Consider the following 24,811-nt stretch of genomic DNA (forward strand, 5'->3'; position numbering starts at 1 on the left):
AGCATTCCTTGACTCTACAGTCATTCAGGCTGTATAGGTCTGATTTATTCCTGAACTGCTTTTTGAACTATTCAGTGTTTTAATTAGCCAAAAGTTTTTTTTAGCTCCAATTAAAATGAGAAGTGGAAATCCCGAGACTGAGTTGATGAACACTGTTGTAAATCGAATTTACTGTATACAGTATGCATCATAATTGCCTGCAACGAGTTCCTGTGACAGAAAAAAAAGCCACAGTCAGTCAACCACTCTACAGTTTAGGGTAGAAGTTGAAAGCTTTAAATAAAGAGTTGGAAATCAGACCATTTTTTTTAGTTTTTATGACAAATAGTTAATGGCAGTAAAGAACTGGGATACAATCATGACCCAGCTTTCACCAGAAAAGGAGAGGTCATGCTTTCTGTTTTCACTTTGACCTATCTTGAGTCCGTAATGAAGCAATAGAGAATAATGCCATCAGTCCTAAGCCTGAGACTGAAATGACAGTTTCTGAAGGTGCAATCATGTGGCAAGTCTCTCAGGTGCTGTATCAGCGGTTTCTTAAGAGAAGAAACCACTTAAAATGGGCCACTTCCTGTGTTTAAAATAAAGGCTTCTTCAGCTAGATTCACTCCCATTGACAGATAAAGGTGAGATTTTTTATGTCTTAATGAAAAACATTTCAGCATTGTATACTGTATATAATGTTTAGATATAGTTGGTATTACTTTTCATCTGTCAGGTCAAACTTGTTGGGAAGTGCTCACATTATTGTACACCTTTCTTTGTTTTTTTTTGTGACCAATGTATTCGATTCTAAGCTTTACTGCACTCTTAATACTGCTACCCACTCTCTCCTACTGACCTTCACAGTATCAGGCAATGAATGGATTTTGTAAGGTGTTGTGTAACATTATTAGAAGCGGAATCTTTTTCACATTAACAGCTTTACCTTTCACACCTCCGTTGAAGCAAGAAACAGATGATGTGTGGAGGGTGAAGAAGTGTATTTGTGTCTGCTGTGAGAGCTACAGCAGACACAAAATTATATAAATCCCATGAATTGTACTGTACATATGAAATGTACTGTATTCTAGACATTACCAAATCATTTCTTACAGCCATAAATGTATTCCACAGATTGTTTAAATTTAGCGTAAAATGAATATGTAAACAGAATCTTAGTAGCTAGCTAGGGAGTTTTTTTTGTGCAGATTTCTCAAATGGATTTTTGTTTTGTAAAGATGTACGTATGTTTTTAATATGTGTGTTCCTCACTTTAAAGTTTTTCTTGCATTCTTCAGTGTAGTGTCGCCCAATGCCTCTGTCTGGTAATATAATGTGTTCTGCACCAGGATTAGTACTACTTAGGCTTTGTGAATCCACCGGCAAAACAAACTGATTTATTAAAAACAGTTATGATGAATAGAGAGCATAATTTGAGATCTCATGCTAACTGTACTTTAATCAACCAGTATCCACGAGTCCCTGTTTTTTATAAATTTTTACAGGTATGTGTTTTTCTGGTTTTACTGACATTTTGTGATTCCAGTGAAAATGGTTCTGTAATATTATTATACAGTACATTCACATGTTGCCATTTTAGCATTAAAGTTTTATTATTGCTGCAGAATTCTCTTTATTGGGCATATTTTGTATTTTTAGATTCATGTTTGTATAACCATTTCCTTTGTTTTTAGTGTTTTTTTCATACCAATGCATTTTCAACAATCTTCACTATCTTCAAACATACCGTAATTATTTTGTTATAAGCATCTTAACCTTGATAGATAATATCCTTGCCTTTCTCCAGTATATTGCAAGGTTTTGTAGTTCAGCACTTACTGTAAATGGCTTTTTGCTGCAGCATTTGCTTTATATAATTCATTTTATTCTGTGGTGCATTTTCTAAGCATGTCAACCAATAACAGGGTTTCAGCTGCAACAAAAAAAGCAAAAAAAAACCTGTTGCCAGCTTTCTATTTTATAAAAGTAATGTGTTTTCTGGAGAAGGCCATTGTTTGGCCTATTTATACAGGTTCCAATAATTTGCCACTGGAGGTTCTGGGTGCATTTTTAGTTGGAAACAGGACGGAGATGAACCCCAGCTGTATCATAGAACCATTACACTTCGTAACAATTCCATTTGCACCTTATTGTTTGTCTTATTGCTGGAAAATGCAGGTGATTCATCATGCCTGAAGAAGCACCTGATCCCAATTCCCTCGCCATACAGCTCAGTATGTGACAAGAATGTAATGTCTCTCTGCTTACAGACTCTAACAGGCCAAGGTGACAACTCTTTTGGGACCTCTAGCCTGGCAAGTATTGATGAATTCCATTTTTAAAGCTATCGCTTTACCTCTTTTCAACAGGGCTCTGACCACAGACCAGGGGCTGCACTTAATGGAGGTTTTGGCACGGCAGGTCAAGTTGCGGATGACGGATTTTGATGACGTCGAGTAAGTATTCCGGCGTTACGTGGTTCTCTGTTAGACACTGTACAAAGTGTTGCGTTCCTTCGCGTAAAAATGACAGACTCAACCTGGAGCACACTCTTTCAACTCCCAAATTATTCATTAACGCTGCTCAGCATTTCAGCAAACACAATATTCCCTCAACACAAACATCTGTGGGTAGGCAGAAATCCTACACTATACAGTATAAGCAAACGTTTTAATTGTTGGCATTCAACGTGAGAGGAGGTCTCGTTTTTTAAAAGGAGGTCGTTCTTGTTTTAAACGGATGCCCTTTTTTTAACTTCAACATTTTTAAGTTTAGCAAAGATTAGATATTCTTTTAGTATGGAGCTTTGATGAGACATTTTGGGGACAAGTAATCAATGATGAAATATATTTAGGAATGTTTCAGACTACAGCAAGACACTATTATTTGAAGGTCTCAGAAATGTCTTTTTGTAAAATTTGAAATTGTGTGTATTCTTCGTAAACCCACCAAATGTAGAATATCCATTTTGTCTGTTTATCGTGTTTATCGTGTCTCAGCGTGCTTCTATGAACAGCAGCTGCACACGGGAAAGAATGATGAAGCCTCTAATAGACTCAGCTTCAGGTTTCAACACATCACAGGCACCAAAGTCCAGTATTGGACGAGAGACGCATCCCTTACCAAAAGTATAACATTGCTTGGGACTAAGAGTCTTTCCCTTGGTGGCTCTTGGCCTGTTATGCACAGTTGTTTGGAAAAATTCCATCATCTTTAAAGTAGTCCACAACATTTGATCTGGCATTAGGTTCCTTGGATCTTGAATCTTAGCAGACTCATCATTTCTTTGTGATTAGGTTTCCATTCTCTTGCTTAAAATGCTTGCATTGTTTTGATAGGGGTAAACTCAATAAATGGAGGAGTCCAGGTGAGAACTACCTGTTGTTGCAAGGGCAAATGTTTCTCACCGACTAGTACCTGCGAGCATGTGATGTGTGACATGGAGAATTGAACTGCTGAAACAGAACTTCAGGTCTTGGAACTCATTCCACCCTCAAACAAGAGTAGTTTACCAACCCCGACTGATGATGAAAGATCCCAGAATATAAAGCTTATATCATCAAATCTGACAGCTCAGACAATATATACAGGATGAAACACTAGGCCAGCTCTTGCTCACAAATCAATAAAAGTAATTATTTAGCGCCATGTTTGGCAGTTTAGGGGTATTACATGCCATTATTCCTTATCCTCTGGCTGTTCACTGACCTCATCATTTCTTTCTTATAACCCTTTCCCAATCCAAGGAAATTTCAGACACATTTATAGATGCTATCCTGTTCCCATATTTCAAACCAGACTAAGGCTTAATACATATTTTGCATTCTTTAAACCGCTCTTTGTATTTCAAAGTGAGCATATTGGAGATAAATGTATTCTGCTTTGAATGCATGTTGTTGAAATACCTGTTCATTTCTCTTCCCTGCGATAACAAACACTTCTATGGGATTTGGTCTGTTGAAAGGATTTTAGGGCAGTTTGGAGTATTTATTGTTCTGCACTCATCATATGGGAGACACTGGAATGAGCCAGGCTGTTTATATAAAAGGTTCTGCTTCAGTGCATTTTTTTTTGGCAGTTTTGCAAATTGCCTTTGAGCTGAAAAATATAAAATATTTTCAGATATACAGTACATTCACCAGAGTTTGAAAACACAAATGTTTCTATCCTGTGAGATACAGTATACTGTAAGTCCTGCAAAGAATTACACATCCAAAGAATTACATTAATTCCTGTTTGGTCAGTAACACAAAACTGTACTATTTGGCTGTATTATTCATACCTATTTAGGCATCTGTTTCTAGAAAGAAACATATAAGGATTTCTTATTCAGGACTGAGACACATGAATGAGTTTTACTGTTTCATAAGCACTAAATTACCTCATTAGTCACAGAGCTCACTGGACATAGGTGAAGAGGTGATTTAACATGTTGGATGTCATGCGTGGTGAAAAGAAAGATAAACACAGGTAGGAAGCATTAAGTCCCTCTTTTCAAGAGAAGTGTCTTCATTCCATTGGCATGTTGGAAGCTGTAGCAGATTATCCCTGGTGGTCTTTCTAGCTGTAGAGCATACTCCTTCTTAGCTGTGAATCAAGGTTTTGCGTAGACCCAGTTTTTCCCAATATTACTACAATGGTTAAGTATGACAAGCTCAGCTATAATTTCATAACATGTATGAAAATGATACAAACTATGATATTTTCATGGCTGAGAAAAGCCTTGAGAATTTAACCTCTGCACATTCACTGAAATTATTTCAAAATATTTGTTTCAAGCATACAATATCTGTCATGTGTTGAAATATTTGAGCATACAGTAAATGCGTGCCAGTGTTACTTTGTCATGCTTTTTGTGCTATACAGAATTAAGCAAAATTAAAATATAAAGATTCAAATACATTAACCTTCTCTTACTGTGCAATAGTGTCATGTTCACTATTGAATTGACCAATATACTGTGTAGTATATTCAGTACAGCCTGTCTGTCTTTAATTTTTAACAATTATTAATCATGTACAGTATAATGAAGATGTGAATAAAACCAAAGGGTATACTATCTAAAAAGATAAAGTATTTGATTTCACACAGGTGGGTAAATATATGTTAGAGATGCATGAATATGTGAAGTAATAATAACTGTCATTGTCAATGGTAATATTTTAAGATATTGATTTTTTTCCTGCTGGTTTTCTTGCAGTCATTGACCTCTTAATTAATAAATCCTTGTCTATAGCTGTTTTAAAAAAACAGATATAATCAAAGCATAGGTCAGTATAGGATCAACGGAAAAAAAAAATCAGAATTCACTTTTATTTTAATTTACTATAGATGTCATTTTTGACTATTGTCATATAACGTTAGATGACAACTTTAACTTGAAGACCTTGGTTTGAAAATTCTGGTTTTGAATACAATATTAAAACTTTAAAAAAATGCGTGTGAATCGTTTTGGAATTTCACAAAATGGCACACCATAGGAAGGGCTTGAATACTTCTGTATTTTTTAAAGAGTTTAAACATTTTTTGAAATTATGTACAGTAGTTGCTTATTTTTGTTTTTCTTTCCCTTGGATACAGAATATGTATATGATAGGATATGCAGTGTACAGTTTATTTGTGGTTTTTATTTCACTTTTTTTAACTGTTCATTGCCAGGATTCTGATGCTCATTCGTTTTGTGTGTTCTCACAATTCAGTGTCTTTACTTGATGGTCTTTTTTAAAGACATTCACACTTTTTGTATATTGTGAGCATTATGTTTTGTCTTACAGAAAAATATATTTAGTGTAGGCTGGAAATAAATAGTGAGAAGTAATTATATATACTGTATATGCATACCTATTAAATATCACTATTATTGAAAACAGCGCTACTGAGTAGCTGTAAAACAAGCTTTCTGTAATTGGTGTCAATTTAAGGAATAGTAAAACCTTAGATGTAAAAAAATGAAGTATGTTAATCAATGTTAACTATCAGTGATACTCTATAATTGCAAAATTACTACTTACTGTATGATCACGTGTGTTGTCTGCACCAAATAGAATTTCAGTTGGGACCCATCGTCATAATTTTCTCTGTCATGTGAAAAGCATCTCTTTTAATTACTCTGTACATCTTAACATTTCATATACATTTTAAGTTGTCAGTAATTTCTCTGTGCTGTGATGTACAGTAGGTTTTTCTCACTTGCAAAGTGCAAAATGTAAAGGTATCATTACGTTTTGTCAGTATATTTATAAATGCGCTATTTCTTGTGGTAATTTTTTTTATTTTATTTCTTATGATTGGATAAATCCGAGATTCAATTTCTGGATTTAAGCTATTTCAAGTTGGCAAAATTAAACCTTTTTAACCATCTGTTTTTTAAGATGTGAACTGTAAAATGTTAGGAGTTTGGCATAAAAATACAAGAATCATTTTCAAAGTATATTACATAATACCCTGGTAGTGTTTTGTTTGGCATGTTTTGTTTATTTTTATAAAGATCTAGTATGGGTTATGAAACAGTAATTTTTCAGCATAAAAAAATGTGACTGTTTTGCTAATCAGACACATTATAGGATTATTGTTAAAATATTAATAATGAATTGAATAATCTTCAATAAACCAAGCTCAGTCTATAATGAATTGTATTTCTCAGAATGTTGTCTGCTTGCAGAAATAATATGACTACAGATATAAAAAATACAATATAATTTCTCCTTAAATTGAAGAAGTACTGTATAATACCAAACATTTTGTGTAAGTTATTGTAAGCAGTGTTGTTAAGTAGCAGTATCAAGCTTACAGTACAGTATACACTGTACTGTATGGGATCTTTTTCTCTCTTAAACATATTTTTCAAACATGCTGAAAAGAAAAAAAAGGAAGCACAACGTTTCGGCTGTGGAGCCCTCTTCGGGTGTGAGAACTCCTGACTTCGCAAGACCTGAGTGCCCACTCTACCTCCCCTGCTCCCACCTCCTCTACACTCCCGGATTTTGTCCTCCTATGCTACAGTATATCAGCTGCTGACTTTTCTATCTTTCTCACACCCGAAGAAGGCTCCACAGCCGAAATGTTGTGCTTCCTTTCTTCTCTTTTCAACATGGAATAAACCTTTACTTGTTCCTTTGCAGCCTACGCATGCTGACACAGCTACCTACAGTACTTGAACTTTTTCAAACATTATGGCTTTTGCAGCACATTATTGTTTTCTCATGTATGGATTTTATTTTTCATGCATATGTGTAATTTTCTTGCGATTCTAGAAAACACATAACTTTGCATGCAAACAAATTATTGACAAGTAGCCCCATGGAGTAGTAGCAGGAATTCTTTATTAATGACAGTGAACTTTCCCTGAACTCCCTTCCACCCCCCCGAAAATGTTAGATTTACCCTGTGGGTTTCTGGGCTGATATCAGACGGCGTGGGAGTGCATTGAAAGTATTAAGTCATAATGATATGGAGATTTAAAGGCATTCTTCACAAAGTGAAAGTTTCATCTCTGTAATTATTTTGTAACATGCAGTGCAGTGGCAGCTATCATGAACACACAAAAGAAGGCTTTATTATACACAGTGCACACACATTTATGCTGTATACAGTATTAGCAAAGATGTTTGCTGCTTAGTTTGTCAAAGGCTTCTTGACAGGCAGTGAGTGTTGTACTGCAGTACTGTACTGTACAGTTTCTTTAAGCTGGTGTGTCTCTTCATAGTTCAGAGTTCAGACGTGGTTGAGAGTTTCAGGCAGTGAAGATCACAATCAGCCATTGAAGATCAAATGTTTATTGTCTTTCAAACAAAGTTGATGTGCGCTGCTTGCCTTTAAGCTTTTACTGCTCGATCCCTGTATTTCTCAGGCCTCAATTAGTCCTGCATTATCAGGATTTGCCTAATGTCTTCTATTTCCATTTTCTAAATCTCATTTCCCTCTGTTAAAATGCAGAAACATGGCGTTTTGTTTTATTTTCCACTCATTTTCTTCTAACTCAAAGGTTAATATAATACTGAATGGTAAAGTAAAAAGAAACATTTTTTTTGTTGTTCTTCAGCCATGGTACAGCAGGGGTGGCATCATGAAGAAACATGAACACCTACCCCTGTCATGTGCCTTGACTTGGGCCAAAGCAGAAGTAGCTATGAGAAGGAAAGAATTTCCTTCCTGTTCTGTGCCTGTTCCGTGACTGTGGTTTATTCAGAGCCATGGAGCTTGATTTTTCATAGGAAGTATGAGCTCCTTTCTCGAAGCAAACGTTTAACAGTGACATTTTTAACATGATGCGTTAAAGGTGAATACAACAGAGTCTTAGAATTCATTTTAATGTACCTAATTGTCTATACAGTACCTTTAAAAAAGGATTGCGGCAACTTGATGCATGAATGCTTTCAATTTAAAAGTACTGGTGTCTTAAATGATAATCACTAGCTTTTAGGACATTTCCTCCATGTCAGTACGTCCTGGATGTGAAATAAGCCGTGCAGTTTGTTTTACATGCTGTAATAAGACAATGGGTTACAAACAAGTGCAGGATTATTTGGACAAGCTAGCTCTTTTGGTACTAGAAACTAAGGTATACGGTTTAAAGACATTCTTTTAAGGTCTAAAATCTATCTAAATATTTGTTTCCCATCTTTATATTTAAAATTTGTTTTTGCTTTCTGCGTATAATATTTGTGCACAGTATTAAGTGCCATCAGCTGGGTGTTTGCCCAGTCTTGTTGTGTGTTTTAAAGCTGCTGCTTTGATATTAATCATTCGCTTTTGATGACATTTGCCAGTGCTACCAGTTTACTCATTATACAGTACCAGAATCTAAATATACTGTCAATTATGATCATCAGTGGACCTAATCCAGATCCCGTGGTGCTCCACCAATAGTTTAGCACCATAATATCAGAATGGTTCTTCTCCTGCATGACATGAAGTGTTGGATTTTGTATGTCTCCTTAATATTTTCATGAATCGATTTAGCTCTGACTCTCCTTATTCATCTCATTTCCTGTTGAGAAGCCTTTCTTTATCTCCCAGTCTATTTTGCTTATGTCTATGATGTCTGATGTTCATGGAACTGAGAGTATAAAAATCTGAAACTTTTATGGAGTGTAGGATTAAGGAAAGTACTGGTTGCTCCTCTCAAATGTCGAATTAAAGAAAAATAAAATCCATACGGCACAGTTCAATGCTCAGCCAGTATTCCTGCAAATACTGTAATAATGCATTACTTGCAAGGCTTACAGTACTGTACTTCTATGTCCAGGTGAAGTGGCCAAAAAAGACACCCGTAGGAAAAGGGAGATGTTTGTATGAATCAAGTTTAAAGACATATTATAGTTTTTTGGAGCTTAATGTGTTTGATGCTGAACCCCATCAAGTTTTGCTTATTAAGTGCATTTTGGCATCATTGCCTTTCCTTAGTTTCATTGATGACCACCAGGTGGAGCAATAAACTCAGACAGTGGCCTCTTATGACGCTGAGGGTGAGGATGAAAAAAGCATATAGAACGGAGGCAAAACAATTTTTATTTGCTTGTTAGAAAAAAGTATGTTTTACTTTATATGTTTTGTGACAAGGAAAAACGAAGAAATTTAACAAGCAACGACCCAAGATGTTGAAATGGTATACTACAGTATATGATTCGTATCTTGATAGAATGGCTATAGAGCGTTTAAAACATACAAAGATTCAAGAACGCAAGAACGATTTGAGAAATAAGTATTGAACGGTATATGCTAGGGCATTAGGTACTCACAGTGACTGATTTTCTTCAAATACTAATATAGTAGTTTGGCAGGTTGATGTATCCCTCAATTGAAGCAGTGAAGCCATAAATCCACTTCTGAAAGGGAAAAGAAGACAAATCACCTGGATGAAAGAGTGGGGCTGAAATCACTGCAGGGTTTCTCCACATTTTCAGAAACAGAAAGGACAAACCTTTCTCCTGGGTTACGTACTTCCTCCGACAAAAGCTACTGACTTACACAGCACTCCTCACTCTATTGTTCAACCTACTGTACCATGCCAGTAAACATTTCTAAAAATAACTAGTTTAAAACGAACAAAACAGGACTGTCACATTGTGGGCCTGGGCGATAAGAGCTGGTTATTCTTTTTAAATCCAAGACATTTTTCACAATTTGGGAGTGTGAGGTGGTTCTGAGGACTCATTGGGGGGAAGACATCTTAAGTGAAATAAAGCTTGGATGAGATCAAAACTTTACATCTGGATGCATTGGAATTTGAAGGCCAGAGTGTTCTGAATCAGTGAAGGCCTCTGCTCAGGGACAGGTTTGGACCATTTACTTTGTTGCTTATGCGGACTTTGGTTATGCCATTGCTATGATGGACTATGGCCAGGACTTCCAATGTGGCGATGCATAGTTGGACACATGCCAATGGTGCTGGGTGAGTGTGAAGTGTCCTCTGCTTGCTGAGCAACAGCGACATGTGCTGGAGAGTTTGCAGAGGATTATCGTTGAGAGCTGCAACCAGTTCTCTGAACACAGAGGTCAGACAAGCACGGCACTTCCATGGAATCAGCAGATGACTCTCTACAAAGAGCTCTTAGTTTTAAGAGTTGTGAGCATCGAGTTGCATTGTCACTGGCCTTGGCACAGGTTCGATTTTAAATCATCATCCAGACCCTGGACAAAAGGAGACAAAAGAATTGATCCCTTTAGACAAAGCAATGGATTTTAACCTGAAATACAGTAAATTCTTAGGGACAGATGAAAAGCTGGCATGTGGGTTGTCAAGTGCACTGAAGCTGTTGGTACCACTACTGCAGTGTCCGGTTTTATGCTTGATGTTACTCTATTATCTGTAAACATTTGTGGGAGAAAAATAAAAATAAGTTTTTTTGTAATTATTTTTTTATATTTTGTAATAAGCTTCTTAACTGTCATCCTCAGGGGCCACAGTCCGGCAAAATCCAGTTACAGTATAGGTCCCTTTAATGAGTTTTTTCTTTCTAGTTTCAATAAGCTTTTGTTGGTGGTAGTACAGAAATAAGGTGACCCACCTTGATGTTAAGTAGGTAATTGGTCCTTTATTTACTGTACATACTGTATAACATTTTTACAGCTATCTAACCTTTGCCAGACCATCCACTTTTAGAAATTGATTTCTCTTAGTGCTGGAGTCTCATCATAATTTTAAATTTTGTTCTACAAAATACAGAAAGTATGAAACAAATCTTCTTCAAATCAAACTTCAGAAATACTTCAATCCCTTAAACTATTGAGAGACAACAGTGCATTAGGTGGAACTTAGGGTGACTTGAAAACAGTTGACAACAGTTCTATAGATAGATATTAATCGTGTGATGTATGAACATCACATTGCTATGACTCTCTTCAGTTAGAAACAGAATGTCTAAAGAGCCTTCATTCTGCTCCCTGTTATTTTGTGAAGTTTAGCATTCACAGACACCTCTCTCAGACAATTTCTCTCTTATTAGAGCTCATCTCTGTGTTATAACTGTGCCTTGAGTGGTGAAATTGGCTTAAGGTCATTATGAAAAATATCATTTGTCTAAAAACAAAATAGTGATATGAATTATGGAATATATGCAAATTAAATCATGACCCTGTTCAATGTTTGAAGCAGACAATGTAAAGAGATTTTTAATTCTGCTTCACATTACATAGAATAATAGATTTACCATCCTGTAAAGAACAAGAGGTTGTTGTATATACTGTACCTTTCCTGGCAGCAAACCTTTTGCAGCATATGGGCTGTCAGAGGTTAAAAGCAGGTAAGGTTTTGAGGTACAGTATATTGCAAGTCTTTTATCTTTTCCATTTTGAAAAACAGACCACTACCATGAAAGACGTATCTTCAATTCAAACACAGCCTGTTCAGTCTCTTTCTTTTTTTCCCCAATGATCTTGCAGAGTGCTGGGCCCAGCTGTGACTTTCAAAGTGCGCTCTAACCCACAGAACATTTCGACGGCAGATGTGGCCAACATTGCAGGTAGGATTATTCTTCCAGTCTCACCTTTTCCCAACCCTTTTGAAGATATTTTAATGGCGCACATGGTTCGCAGAAAGACTATTTTATACCAGAGAGGAATGGAGGGAATCCTCTGGCGACATGTGTAAAAACTGAAACAAGATGAATTAAATACAGGATGTATTCACATGTTTTCAAATGTAATATTTCTTTGGCTTTAAAAAAAAAAACAACTAAAACCTTCTACGTGGTGCTGTATGTTGTGTTTTTTTATTTATGGTCTTATCTGGCAAAGAACACGAGAAGAAAAAGAGCATTATAGAAAGGCAGAAAACCTCTTGAAAGGTTTAGGAAAGAAAAAGACGACAGAAAGGAGGGTTTAAGTTATTGCTTACAGCTGTTTCTTGCTTTATTTACACCAAAGCCTACCCACTGGGAATTCAGCAGCAGTTAGGGCAGATAGGGGGGCACATTGTTGTAGTCAGCGATTTTTTTTCCTAAAGTGAAAACTGTAATCTTGCGTTAACTCTTTTCTCATTCAGGGTAAGGTTAGGTTTTTCCCAATCCTGCTTACTTTCCAATTCTGCCTACCACGTTAACTGAAAACCCTGTCCTATTCTCTATTATGTGCACTTTAGTATACACTAACCTCCCCAAAAATAATGGAAGGTACTGTAGGTGGTGCTTAGATGCTCCATGTGAAAGGACTATCATAGTGCTCTTCGTTTGGAGAGGAAAAAACATTTTAACCACCACTGATACAATCCAACATAGCAATTTAGCTACCCCCTACAATGCATGAAAACGATAAAATAGGCATTTTCAATTCCTTTCAGAAAAGTGAAACATTTTCAGAAAGAAACCATTCATCTTGCCAACTTGGATGTTTTATTTTCTCAATATCTATATGCAAATTGCCGTATTTATTATCTCTCAGGACAAATTGACAGAATACAGAGCCACAGACATTCTTGAATCTTCCCTCGTTAAGTTGATTGTTCAGACAGTCCTTGATCATGTCTTTTAATTAATTATTTTCCCTAGATTGTGCATAAGAGATTATATTTTCATTAGGTTTGAAAGGTAAGATGTGCACATGCTTTATGTGTAAGTAAGTTTGAAATAAAGGCTTGCATACTGGTTTGATCAAACATCTAAGGAGCAAGTGTCCCAGGACATGTAGAAAAAAAAACAGGATCTGTTGTGAATTCTGGTTTCCAGCCAGCCTGTGCACTAGATGGCCTGAAACAGTAAGACTGCTTTGGAAATATCTGATGATAGAACAGTTCTCAGTACAGAAAAAAGTGCAGCTCATCTCCAGGCATTGTCTGACCCCAGATCAGCAGAAGAGTCAGATAACCTAAAGAATTATTTATGAAAGCTTTTGCATTTTTGTTTTTTGAACACCAATATTGGGTATAGACCTGGCAACAATGAGCCCAAATGGAAACATTCCATTTTTATTAATGGTTAGTACCCTTGCTTTAAGCCTGAGAATAAATAGTGTGTTTGTTGCTTTTAAAGTGATAAAGGTAAGGTAAATTTGGGGTGAATTCATGGAACTTAAAGTGCTTGAACACCCAATGCCCCGATAACCAGAAGGAATTTGTTAATTTCCTGCCAGTAAACTACAATAAACAAACATTGTGTGCAGTTCACTGCATCTATGACCTATATTGCTACTGTAAGTTTAATTGTAGAGGTGAGTGGCAAAAGACATTGTCCTCTATGGCATAGTAATGCACTGTCCCTATTCTAGTGATTATTAAAGCTCAGGCTGCGTACTGTCGGTTTGAAACTGGTATCACAATGTTTACTTTATTGCTGAAAAAGGGTTTACTGAAAACAATTACTGTAAGTACTTGTTTGTTTTATGACAAATGTCACTATAGCTAAATGTATTTTGAACTGCTGTAAATACTGTAAATAAAGACAAACTGAATAATATACTCTGGAATGTCTCAGAGAAAAAAAAATACAGGAATTCAGGGATTCATCACTAGCTTATCCCAAAGGATGCCAGAAAAAAAATTAAATTTAATTGTCCCCCATTTGGCTGTTAAAAGCTGTGTAGTGGTTTTTCATGAAAAAGCATGCAGTGCATTTGCTTTTCTGTTTATTAGCTCGTAAGAGTTTATATATTGAAAATAAATTTACAAAAGGGTCATGTTTATCTCACCTTTACTAGCAATTATATTAATAACCAAAGGATATCTAAATAGAATTTCTTACCTTTCCCAAAAAGCTGAGAAAGATAGGCATTCACTTTTCTGAGCTATTTTTAAATCTACAGCAGCTCATACCATGAATAAGAAAAATAACTGGGAGGTCCACATTTGTGGAGGCTTGATAGCAATTACCTTTGATAGCTGTTCAGCCAGAAAACCTGGTAACAAAAGCCTGTTCTGAAGAGAATTCTTTAGGGGTGAGAAAAAAGGAAATAAATTAATTGCTCCATAACAAAATATTGGAATGTTTATTGAAATCATTTTCTATGCACTGGGATTGTAATGAGCGAAGGTGTTGATGAAGTGTGAGATAAAACTGCCAATTTAATGCTAAACTATGTAATTAAGCAGCTCTGTGCTGTGTATACTGTACATGTAAAAGTTAAGGATTTCTTTCCTTTATTGAAAGCATGCACTTTGGAATAACATACTGTATGGGGGATTCAAAGGCAGGTCTAGCTGGTGAAAGGCTCTATAAAAACATATTTCAAGTTTGATTTTTCCTAAAAAGTTTATATATTATTATTAGGAGGAGTAGTAGTCATTTTAAACTGTGTCACTTGAGACAGATTTTTAAAATAAGTTGACCTTTTTTCCCTTCATGAAACTGAGCTATTACAAAACCATTTCCATTTCATTGTCACAGTGCCTTCCCATTTTTGCTATTTTAATGTAAGCATTACATGCTTTTAAAATATACATCTGGATAAAAAATTAAAATTAAAATTAAATTAAATGTAAACGGGCTAAATCATGACGACACTCATTTCGAGAGACCTTTTATGTACTGTACTATAAGGTGTACATTATATTATGTGTATTATTTGGTAAACATACTGTATGTTTTACTGTATTCGTCTGCAAAGTTAAAAACCTTAATGAAGCTTTCTTAATGTATGCTTCCATAAGCTTAAATCAAGTAAATCAGATTGCTTTGTTTACCGCAAGATTGAATCTGTATTGATCTACAGTATATAACTGAAAAGCAGTGAATATACAACCATGGCCAGTTTCATAGATACTGTATACTGCAGTACTGTATGTGTCTCAAGCTTTTAGAGGTTTAAGGTTTACGTACTTGGGTGTTCTTAAACTTTTTATTATAAAATATTTTTTAAGCACAAGACACAATTTTAATTATTCTTGTAATTAAACTTTAATCACCTGGCAGCAATTTCCTAATTTTCGTAGTTCTGTATGAACATGTTTTAGAGATTAATTGTACCCCAGTTTGAGTTTAATTTTCTTTGTGTCCGACAGTGTGTCAGAAAAACAGTAATAAAAATATGTACCTTCCGTAAAAGTAAATAATAATAATTAGCTTCGTTGAGCTTATTTTAACTCATAGGTAAAATGAGGAGGAATTTAAGGCTCAAAGTGCCAGTTGTCCTCTTGTTTCTGAAATAGAATAATGTTGTTGTTTTGTTCAATGAACATATGTCTCCGTGCAAAATCAACCTCAGTGTTCTGTGTCATTTTCTAAACCTGGTTCTGCTGAGAGCATAATGGCAATTGTCAGCAATCAGTCATACTTTATCAAAGCAGCTCTGCACCCTTTGTATGAACTTGCAGTAATCTGTCATTTACTCATCAGCTGCAGTAAGGTAGAAAAACAAAGCCAAATAAATTATGCGTTTTGATTTAAATATGATGCAAACATGGTAATACAAACCAATGTTTGTCAACAAACAACATTTACAATGGGGCTATCTTTATTTACAGAGGCATTTCATTCAAAATTGTTTAGATATTTTTGGTTTATTGCGTACAGAGGTTTAACTTGAAAATCATTTGGAGATTATTTCTCAGTAAGCTTGTTCCCTGGTTGTGCCTCTTTCTACAAGACTATGACAGACATCTGGAACAAGAAGTAATGTCAGCTATGTAGCCATTTTATTCATGTTTAATATTGTCAAGCATCAAACACTTTATTTCACTATAAACATAATTTAACAATCTGAAAGTATATGGAATATGAAAGAGTTGTGATGAAAATACATTGGGTTTTTTTTGTCTTGTTGGTCATTTGTAAATTGTTTAATCTATATCACAGTTAAAAGTAAAAACATAAAAAAAGTTGTTAAAAATTATGGCAAAGGTCCCTTATGTTTTAGAGTTATCAGCCTTGTTTTTTTAATGTTATTGTCAGCACTAATATCCTGGACTGATTAGTATGCGTCAGGATTCACGCTGTGCTGAATTATCAGAGTACAAATACATAAAATATGAGTCTTCACTAAAAACAAATTCCTGTGCCACACAGGAGTCCAGCAACCAGAGCTCACGTTAGCTAAATGAAATCTATTAGCTTTTAGCCTTTTAGCCTCAAGTGCTCACTTGCTGTAAATGATGTAGTCAGTGTGAATTTAGGGGCTGGTGCTGCTTGATCATAGATAGCACATTAGTCAAAGGAATTACTCACACAGATTTATGCAATATTCAGTCTGTGGTCGTGTTCTTGGGGGCAGTCTTTGGCTGACACAAATAGCAAAAAATACAGATGACATCTGCTCTGCCCATCTGACACATTTTAGCAACCCAGGCAAGGTTTTTCCTTGTTTTGGTCAAATAAGATCACACGAATCTTGAATTTTCACCTAACATACAAAATTCCAGACATGTTTGTATTTTTTTTTCAAAATAAAAGAAACCTTCCTTTTTCCAAACAAAACTAAAATTAGATCCAAATGTTGTCCATATGTGTGGCCTGGGTTATTCAAGTAACTGTTCTTTTCTAACAGTGGTAAAACTGCAAGACGGGAATTGAAAAATGTTGGAGATTTGCAGAACATCTCCAAGAAATGCAAAAAAAAAAGATTTAAAAAAGATCCAAAAGGAGGAAATACAACATTACGACAGTAACATAACAATAGAAAGTCTGTAGTGAGTTTTTTTTTCTTAATGATTTACGTAAGTGAAATACATGTTAGCATCTCCACAAATTTCTGCTTTATCTTTCAGGCTGTTAGCTGCACTTATCAAAGAGAGGGTTGGGCTTGTTGTTTTATGTGATTATTTTTTTTTAATCCTTTAAACAGTGCTGGTGCTGAAAAGATTTTCTTTCTTCAATTTGAGAAGAGACTAATCAATTAATGAAGAACAGTACCTCGGGGACTAACAGATTTTGCCTCTGTGGTTGAAATATTGTAACTAACCATCAGAATGTTCCAAACATTAAATCACAGGGGGTAATGAGTTGTTTTGTCTTTCTATGATGTTTTCATAGCTTTTGACTTGTGGTTTAAAGTTTTTTGAGCTGCAGATGTCCTTTGGTGTACAGTACATAGTTTCACTTAATGTCACTGCCAGAAGCATGAACTCATCTGTGCCCTTAAGTGCTGGAAAATGCAAGGAATGCATTTTGGAAATACTGGATGTTCTCCATGTCAGTCATCACGTAATGTTTTTTACTCAGTGTTTTTCCAACTGAAAAATCACAAGTAAATTAAATTGGAACTGTATTAAATGTTTACAACCGCGAACGTGCATGGTAAAGAAATTCGTGATGAATGTACCAAGTGAATGTTTAAACAGTTTCTGCAGATGACATCACTGTCATCAATGCAAAATTAAATACAATAAATGCGTTTCCCTTCCTCTTCAAGATCATTTACACAATATAAACAGATTCAAGCCTTGTGAAATTGAAGAGGGATTTGCATTTACAGGTGCAATTATTATTTATTTTAATTTTAATAATTACTGTATGTACAGTCTTTTCTAAAATGTTGATTTCTCATACTTTATGTTGGATGCCTTTTCTAGACTTTAATTTTATTATTTTGTTCATCAGATGGTGGTTGACATTCATTTAAATAAAGGAAATCTGAGAAATAAATTGAATTCTAAAAAAATACAAATTTGAATATCATTTTTAATAATGCAAAAAAATACTTCTACCTATAGATCAAAAATGATCCTTTGTGCAACATCGAATGACAAATTAGGAGAGGCCGAGGAGTCCATTTAATTGAAAATGATGCTATACCTGGAATGAACATTAAGTTCCTCTGAAACTGCTTGAACTTTGCAAATAACTTCTGTTTTTTAGGGTGAAATGCAAAATGCGGTTCCCTGTGGAAAAATATAAAGGGGTTGCCATTTTAGTTCAGAAACAGACATTGCAGTTGCCTTTAATGATAGGAAGAAGCAATCTTTGTGTGTCAGATTAAAGGCATTATGATATAAATGATACTTTTTTTTTGTGGGGAAGCAAATATTGTAGCAGCTCGCCCCTGGCGATGCACGAGTTGCCTCCGCCTTGTTCTATTGTCGAAGTCCTCTATCTGTCTACCGTCCCCCCCCATCAACACTGCCTGTTTAAAGGGGGCAGCATGTAGGCACTTTGGGAAATTTGTGGTCCTATTCTGTCTCCCCTGCACCCATGGATTGTAAGGCACCGTGGGGGCAGAGAGGTCTGTTGTCGGAGATGTCAAGACAGTGGGCGGCAGGCTGATAACCCCCTATTGTCTCCCCTTTCACACGGGGGGCAAGTGGGGCCTAAAGGCCACTTCCAATGGTGTGCTCTGGCCGTGAGAACGGAGCTCAGGCATTGTGAGGAAGGTCAGGGGCAAAGCCGTGGGCTTCGCAATTAGCACTTAGAGCAGAGGCGGTGACATCTTCTGTTGCAGCCCTGTAAAAAAGAAGATCCTCGTAGCTCGGAATTGTCTTTTCAAAAAAAAAATGCCGCAGGATTTACTGGGTAGCAAATGCAGGTTATTTCACACAATCAGTGCAGTTTGCCCGTATTTCATCCCATCGGAGCTTAGTGAACAAAATATCTAGGGTCATGCCAATCTATAATCACTTTTTTTTCCCAACTCCATGATTGGTATCATGGCAAAGCGTGCTTACGGTTAAATGTTAATTATAATAATGCATTCAGGATTTTATTTTAAATTGTGTTTTGTACTTTCGATAAGGTACAAATGTGAAACAGTTTGTGACATACAGCTTGAGATCATTATGTGGGTTTTTCAGAAAGCCCTTTGCAGGGCGCTAGGTCTGTAGCAACTTTAAGCACTCAGCTTTCTTGGCATTCAAGGGTTGCAGATGTTACTGGCTAATGCTCGTAGTTTTAGTTTTAGGCATTACTTCAGACTATACCAGGCTTTAAACATTTTTTTTTCTCACGGCTTGCTCCCAGTTTTGCCTAGAAATCACAAGTGAGACCAGTGTTGTTCAATTTTTTATAGTACTTTGGGGAACTATTTCTGAAGCTCTTTTCCAAATCTTTATTGGCAAACGTTATTATACAGGTGATTATTCCTGTTTGGCAGTTGTTGTTTTTTTGTTTTTGTGGGGATAGGGGGTAGGTGGTTATTCTTCCTCTGCAGATTCTTTACGCAGAAAATCAATTCGTTTTTTTCCCATGATAACAGCTGTTTGATCACTGAGTCTTGGTGAGAGATATGGTGGCCTTGATCTGTCTCTTGACATGGAAGTAATGCAGGCTCCAAGAGGTCATTCACAGTTCACAAGCTGCAAAGAGCTTTTTCTTCTTCCCAAATGTATTTTTAGCCAACAAAGCATGTTGAGGGTTAAAGAAATTGTGAACATGCAAATTTGTTAAGAATTAGAGATAAGAAGATTGAATATTTGTGACTGCCAGTAATGTATTTTTGTTCATTTGTAAATGCAATATATAAAGTGCATTAGCTCTGCTTGGTATGTTACACTGTCTTCAACTTGTGTCTTCAGTGCGCCCTCCATGCAGACTGTACTATAAACTATGACAAATGAAATTACTTCATATTATTGGCTCATTTATGTGCCGTGCAAAGTTGTGATGAAAACTGGCTCCTGCGACTTCTAATTACAAAAACATTGGCTGCAAGAGTCTTTTCCAGCTGAGCAGATTAGCATAGATCTCATACGCTGACAGCTTTGACCTTCACTCCAGCAAACACTTGTCAAAATGCCAAATGTAATTACCTGGCTCTTTAGGAAGAAGTAATGGGGTTTATCTACCTGCCTCTTCTTTGTCACTGACGAGAGGGGCTATAGAAATTTTTACCGGCAGGCATCCTTGGACATGCTGGGTACTCCTGTGATACCAACAAGTATAGCTTTAAGTGGTATTTTGGGAACTGATGCAATTTAACAGGCTTCTTCAATGGTATAAATAAATCTGAAGAATGTTCATAAACTTCTTTATATAATGTATTTATATAACATGTGTGACACCCAGCACCCCTGTAATAGTTATGGGGGCTCTATTACATTATTCTTGTACCTTTTATTATTTTGCTGTGTTAATCATGAATCATATTGTTAGCTTTATGCTGTAGTAAAAGCGAAAATGTTTTCCATTTCCATTGTTTTTTTCTTTATATATGGCATGCATGTCATTGTTTCCTGTTTGCTTACTTGGTAAGCAGTACTGTATAGATGAAGCAATGAGAGTGATCAACTGTTTCTTATGTTATTACTACTGCTGTAATCCAAAAGATATTCTTATCAATCACAAGTTCAAAAATCACATTTTTCTCCCCTAACCCTCCAAAACCTTTCAGACAGCTGAAAAACATGTAAAAATTCAGTAGTGAACAGGAAGAGGTACAGTATAAAAAGTCTGGATAGCCCTCTTTCTTTACACAATACTGTACATACATAATACATGAGTTATTTTGAACGTAGATATACTGTATACAGTATGTACTGTATACACATACTGCGTACTTTTAGTACACAAATCTGTCAGTCCATCCATTTCTAATCCAACTTTGGATCACTTTTGGCATGTTCTTCCCTGTCTTGCATACATACAATACCGAGTGGATATTATGCATTTGATTTGAGATACTGTAGGAATTAGGTAATCTGACTGTCATGGTCAGCCCAGCTTTTGACTGTTGTGGCTTAGGAATCTGCGGTTTACTCTGGCATAGTGGTATTTTCATCAATTACTTAAAGATTTAGCACTCCAGAAAACATAAAGCAGTTCAACACCACAGTGATCCATCAACACATTCTACTATAGGTTGGATGAACTTTTCATTCTAGACTTTTGTTTTTCCCTTCAATGTCCAGTTGGGTCCCTGCACTGATGAAAACATCATGACATCAGAATGTTCTCCAACAACTTTATCAGGCTTGTACTTGTGCAGTTTGGCATTTGCATATGTACAGTATAACACTGAGTACATTATTGGAAAGAGACTTGAAACCTAAGCCTTTGTCTGATTGTTTCTCCGCTTGCTTAATTGTCATTCTACCGTTCCTATGAATAGATGTTCTAGCAGATCCTCTGTCTGTTTTTCCCAGACCTTTGTAAAGATTTTGCTTCTTTATCTTCACTTTATTTCCAATATTAGTATCACTTATATCAACTTTGTCTTTCTCATAATGGCAGCAATTACCTACAGTAGCTGTGCACAAAAGTGTCCTGGTACCTTCCTTTCAGATATCTGCAGAAATTAAGCCATTGTGTGAAAATGTGCAATCTATAGAATTGTTGTTTGCATTAAATGTAAGATTTGATCTTGATTTGATGGCATTTCCTTATTTAGCATAGTTTGTCTATGAACCATATACAAAAACAAATGTCTGCGTTGTGTACAGTAGGTGCCACATACTGTAAGTATTATTTTAAATAATCTTTTTACAGGTTGTGTAGTCTGTAATGTTTCTCCAACTTTTATGTTAGATTTATACTTGACAAGTATTGCTTTGTCTAGTGGGTTAGTAAAATTTAAAGAGCAGGACTTAATACAAGAGCATCAGAGTACCTGTTGATATTTATTGTGTACACAATGTCTGTTGCCTCAATTTAAAATCAGAATCTGTTGAGAGCCTGTTTGAGAGAGAAAAAAGTAGACAATTTTATCCATTTCCCAATTACAAAGAACTGCTATGACAGTAATTTCAACTGCAAAATAGCAAATGTAGATTAGAAGAACTTCTGGCTATAAGTTTCTACCAGACATTGATCGAAAATATAGTTAACTAAAAAAATTACCTTCAGGCAAGTGTCTACAAAAAAAACGCATGTTGAACTGCGATGTGATTCATATCTTAGATGACCAGCAGCAAATTTGATGTTGGTATTTTCAAGTTTTTACAAACATCTGGGATAAAACTACAAGACTGTTCATTCCATATCTCTTGAGAAAGTCTCAAGAAGAGGTGGAACAGAAGCACTTTCACCTTTTCACACTTCCTTTTGATTGTAGATTCTCTTTCAAGACAAAACAAGAAAACAAAGCTTAATTTGCTACATTTTTAAAAATTAAGTTTAGTATTTCTTCTACTGTTATTGTGTAGTACTCAGTTTACCGGAGCTTCTTATTGAAAAAAGGAAAAGCAAAATCTATTAAAATTATGTGTGGCTTTCTATCAATATATAATTTTCATTTTTTGGGGGGAAAAAATCTGAACTCTCTTTTCATGCTTTCATACTAGTCTTTTGCTTATTTTATAATAACATTGATGCTTTACATGCTTTTCTAGCAATTATCTTCCCAAAGGATCCTAAAGAATGTAGGAAGGCACCCATTTCACTTAACACTGAAGTACAGCACTCTCCTGGATAGCATGTACTACAGCAGACCAGGTGGAGTAAAAAGTTACTTCATGCAATTGAATTAAGGGGAAATTTAAGTAAACCAACTGTGAAAACCCTAGAAGAACTTAGCCAGTACACCACGATCAATAGCTGTAATTTTATAATAACCATGTGCTCACCATAAAAGAGCATTGATTCTAGAAATTCTGGAGCAGGGGAAGAGAATTACACACTGGTCTTACCAGCACCTCTTACAAAAACAACCTGGGTCAGAGATCTTCCCTCACAGTACTGACCAGAACCACCTTAACTTCTGACATCTTACCAGACCAGGCTACAAGGTACAGTAGTAAAAGTGCCTATAGTACTGTAAGTGTTCAGTCAAGTCAGTAAAACAAGCCACTTTCTGTATTTATCATTTGTGATTAATGAATGTAAATATAATCTTTTAGCTTTGATTTGCACACTGTACATTTTTATTTAGATATTAAATTGTAAATTAAAATATTACCTTATCTTCCAGTAATACACTACCATGCAAAATATTACTGGATATGTTATATTATTAAATATTACTGTTTCCAGGGAGGGACTTTAATATTTGCTGAGAATGATTTTATTTTACACAGGCCGTTTTTAATATTTTTTAGAAGATGCATGAACAGTATGTGTGTGTTTCTAGAGTCTGCAATACTTGACTTTCCTGACATAACATCTCTGTAGCTGTAGAAATTACAATACAGGTATTTTTCGTTTCACCTGGTTGCAGAAAATATACATTTTCTGGTTACAGTGAATTTTAGGTGCATTTTTTTAAATCCAAACATTCAGTGAACTTTTACCAGTAACATTTTTTTTTCTCTTCAAATCAGTCAGTTAGTCAGAAAAGTTATGAATTAAATTCACTTTAAAATGGCACTGCCAAAATTCGAATGGACAGTCATATAAGATTTGGGGCAGTATATGACTGCATAAAACAGATGTCCAAACATTGTCAGAAGTTTTTGTTTTAGAATTCTGCTCATCTTCAGTTAGCTTTATTGATTTCTCGAGTGATTGCATTCAAAATTAACATCCCACAGGAAAACAGGAAGCAATTAATTCTGACAGGAGACATTGTTGAACTCTGTTGAACAATTAACAGTCACTTTGCCTGTTAATTAAAATTCCCATTCGGGCTTAAAAGTAATCAATTACCTTTTATTTTTAAACAAGAAGTCAAAATTGTTTTTAGTGGGAAGATTCAACACGTAAATCACATTTTATATTGTTTAGACTACAGACCTTTATCTGGATTCTCTGATTCCTTCATTATTTAATCACTAAAACATAGGTTTGTCCATTTATTACATTTAAGTGTTCTTGGTTTCCTGTTAATCTGGAGCAGTGTTTTTATTGCTTTCATTTTCTGTGTTACATTTCTGATCAGAAAAACTCAATTTTTAGCAGCACCGCATTGACGTTTGGGTTAGCGTACAGCTGTAGTCTGCACTTTTCTCTGTGAATTTAATTTACAGGGCCTGCCCAATTATAGTCGGTTCTCAGGTAGTGTATTTAGTTTTGCTGGTGCCCTTGGGATTTCACTTTGTCTCATAGCAGAAAGTATTCTCATTGGTTTATCCTAAAAAAAAAAAACTGCTGTATTTTGCTACCGTCTGCTTCTAGCATGGTTTGTTAGACCTGATTTAAAACTAGATATGTCTATACTGTACAGTATATCCACTGTAGAGCTACTAGCGTACCATAAGTGTGCAGTGCAAAGTGTTCCACAGTTGTAAAAATATACAAAAAGAAAAGTTGAACATTTGTGTTTGAAATTAAATTGCCTTCTTTTGACAAACTCGCCTTTGCTATTTCTTAAGTTTTTTTATTTTTTCCATGGTTATTGTGGGTAATATATAATAAACTGTATACAGCAGTTTACAAGATATACCCTGCCTCACACCTGTTGTTTGTAGGGATAGGCTTCTGCTCCCCCATCACTCTGAATTGAAGAAACAGTGAGAAAATGGAAGGATGGATGGAGTTTACAAACCATTTTATCCAACTGTCTTCTACTTATTTGAGTTCTTATATATTTTTTAAATGAGTTAGACATTCAAAACCTGCAAGTAGACTTCCATTCATACTATAAATCATCCCTGGATGCTTTC

General features: G+C 35.5%; 1 protein-coding gene across 1 annotated transcript in view; it reads left to right on the forward strand.

The window, feature by feature from the left end:
- Positions 1 to 24,811, forward strand: part of ptprn2 (protein tyrosine phosphatase receptor type N2) — a 321,077-nt gene that overhangs the window by 119,033 nt on the left and 177,233 nt on the right. Inside the window, exons 10-11 of the mRNA XM_088919449.1 lie at positions 2,352 to 2,438; positions 11,866 to 11,945. Coding sequence (XP_088775575.1) covers positions 2,352 to 2,438; positions 11,866 to 11,945 — 167 coding nt within the window. The remainder of the gene's footprint in view (positions 1 to 2,351; positions 2,439 to 11,865; positions 11,946 to 24,811) is intronic.

The sequence above is a fragment of the Atractosteus spatula genome, chromosome 6 (assembly GCF_055471065.1).
Source record: "Atractosteus spatula isolate fAtrSpa1 chromosome 6, fAtrSpa1.hap1, whole genome shotgun sequence".
Taxonomy (NCBI): Eukaryota; Metazoa; Chordata; class Actinopteri; order Semionotiformes; family Lepisosteidae; genus Atractosteus; species Atractosteus spatula.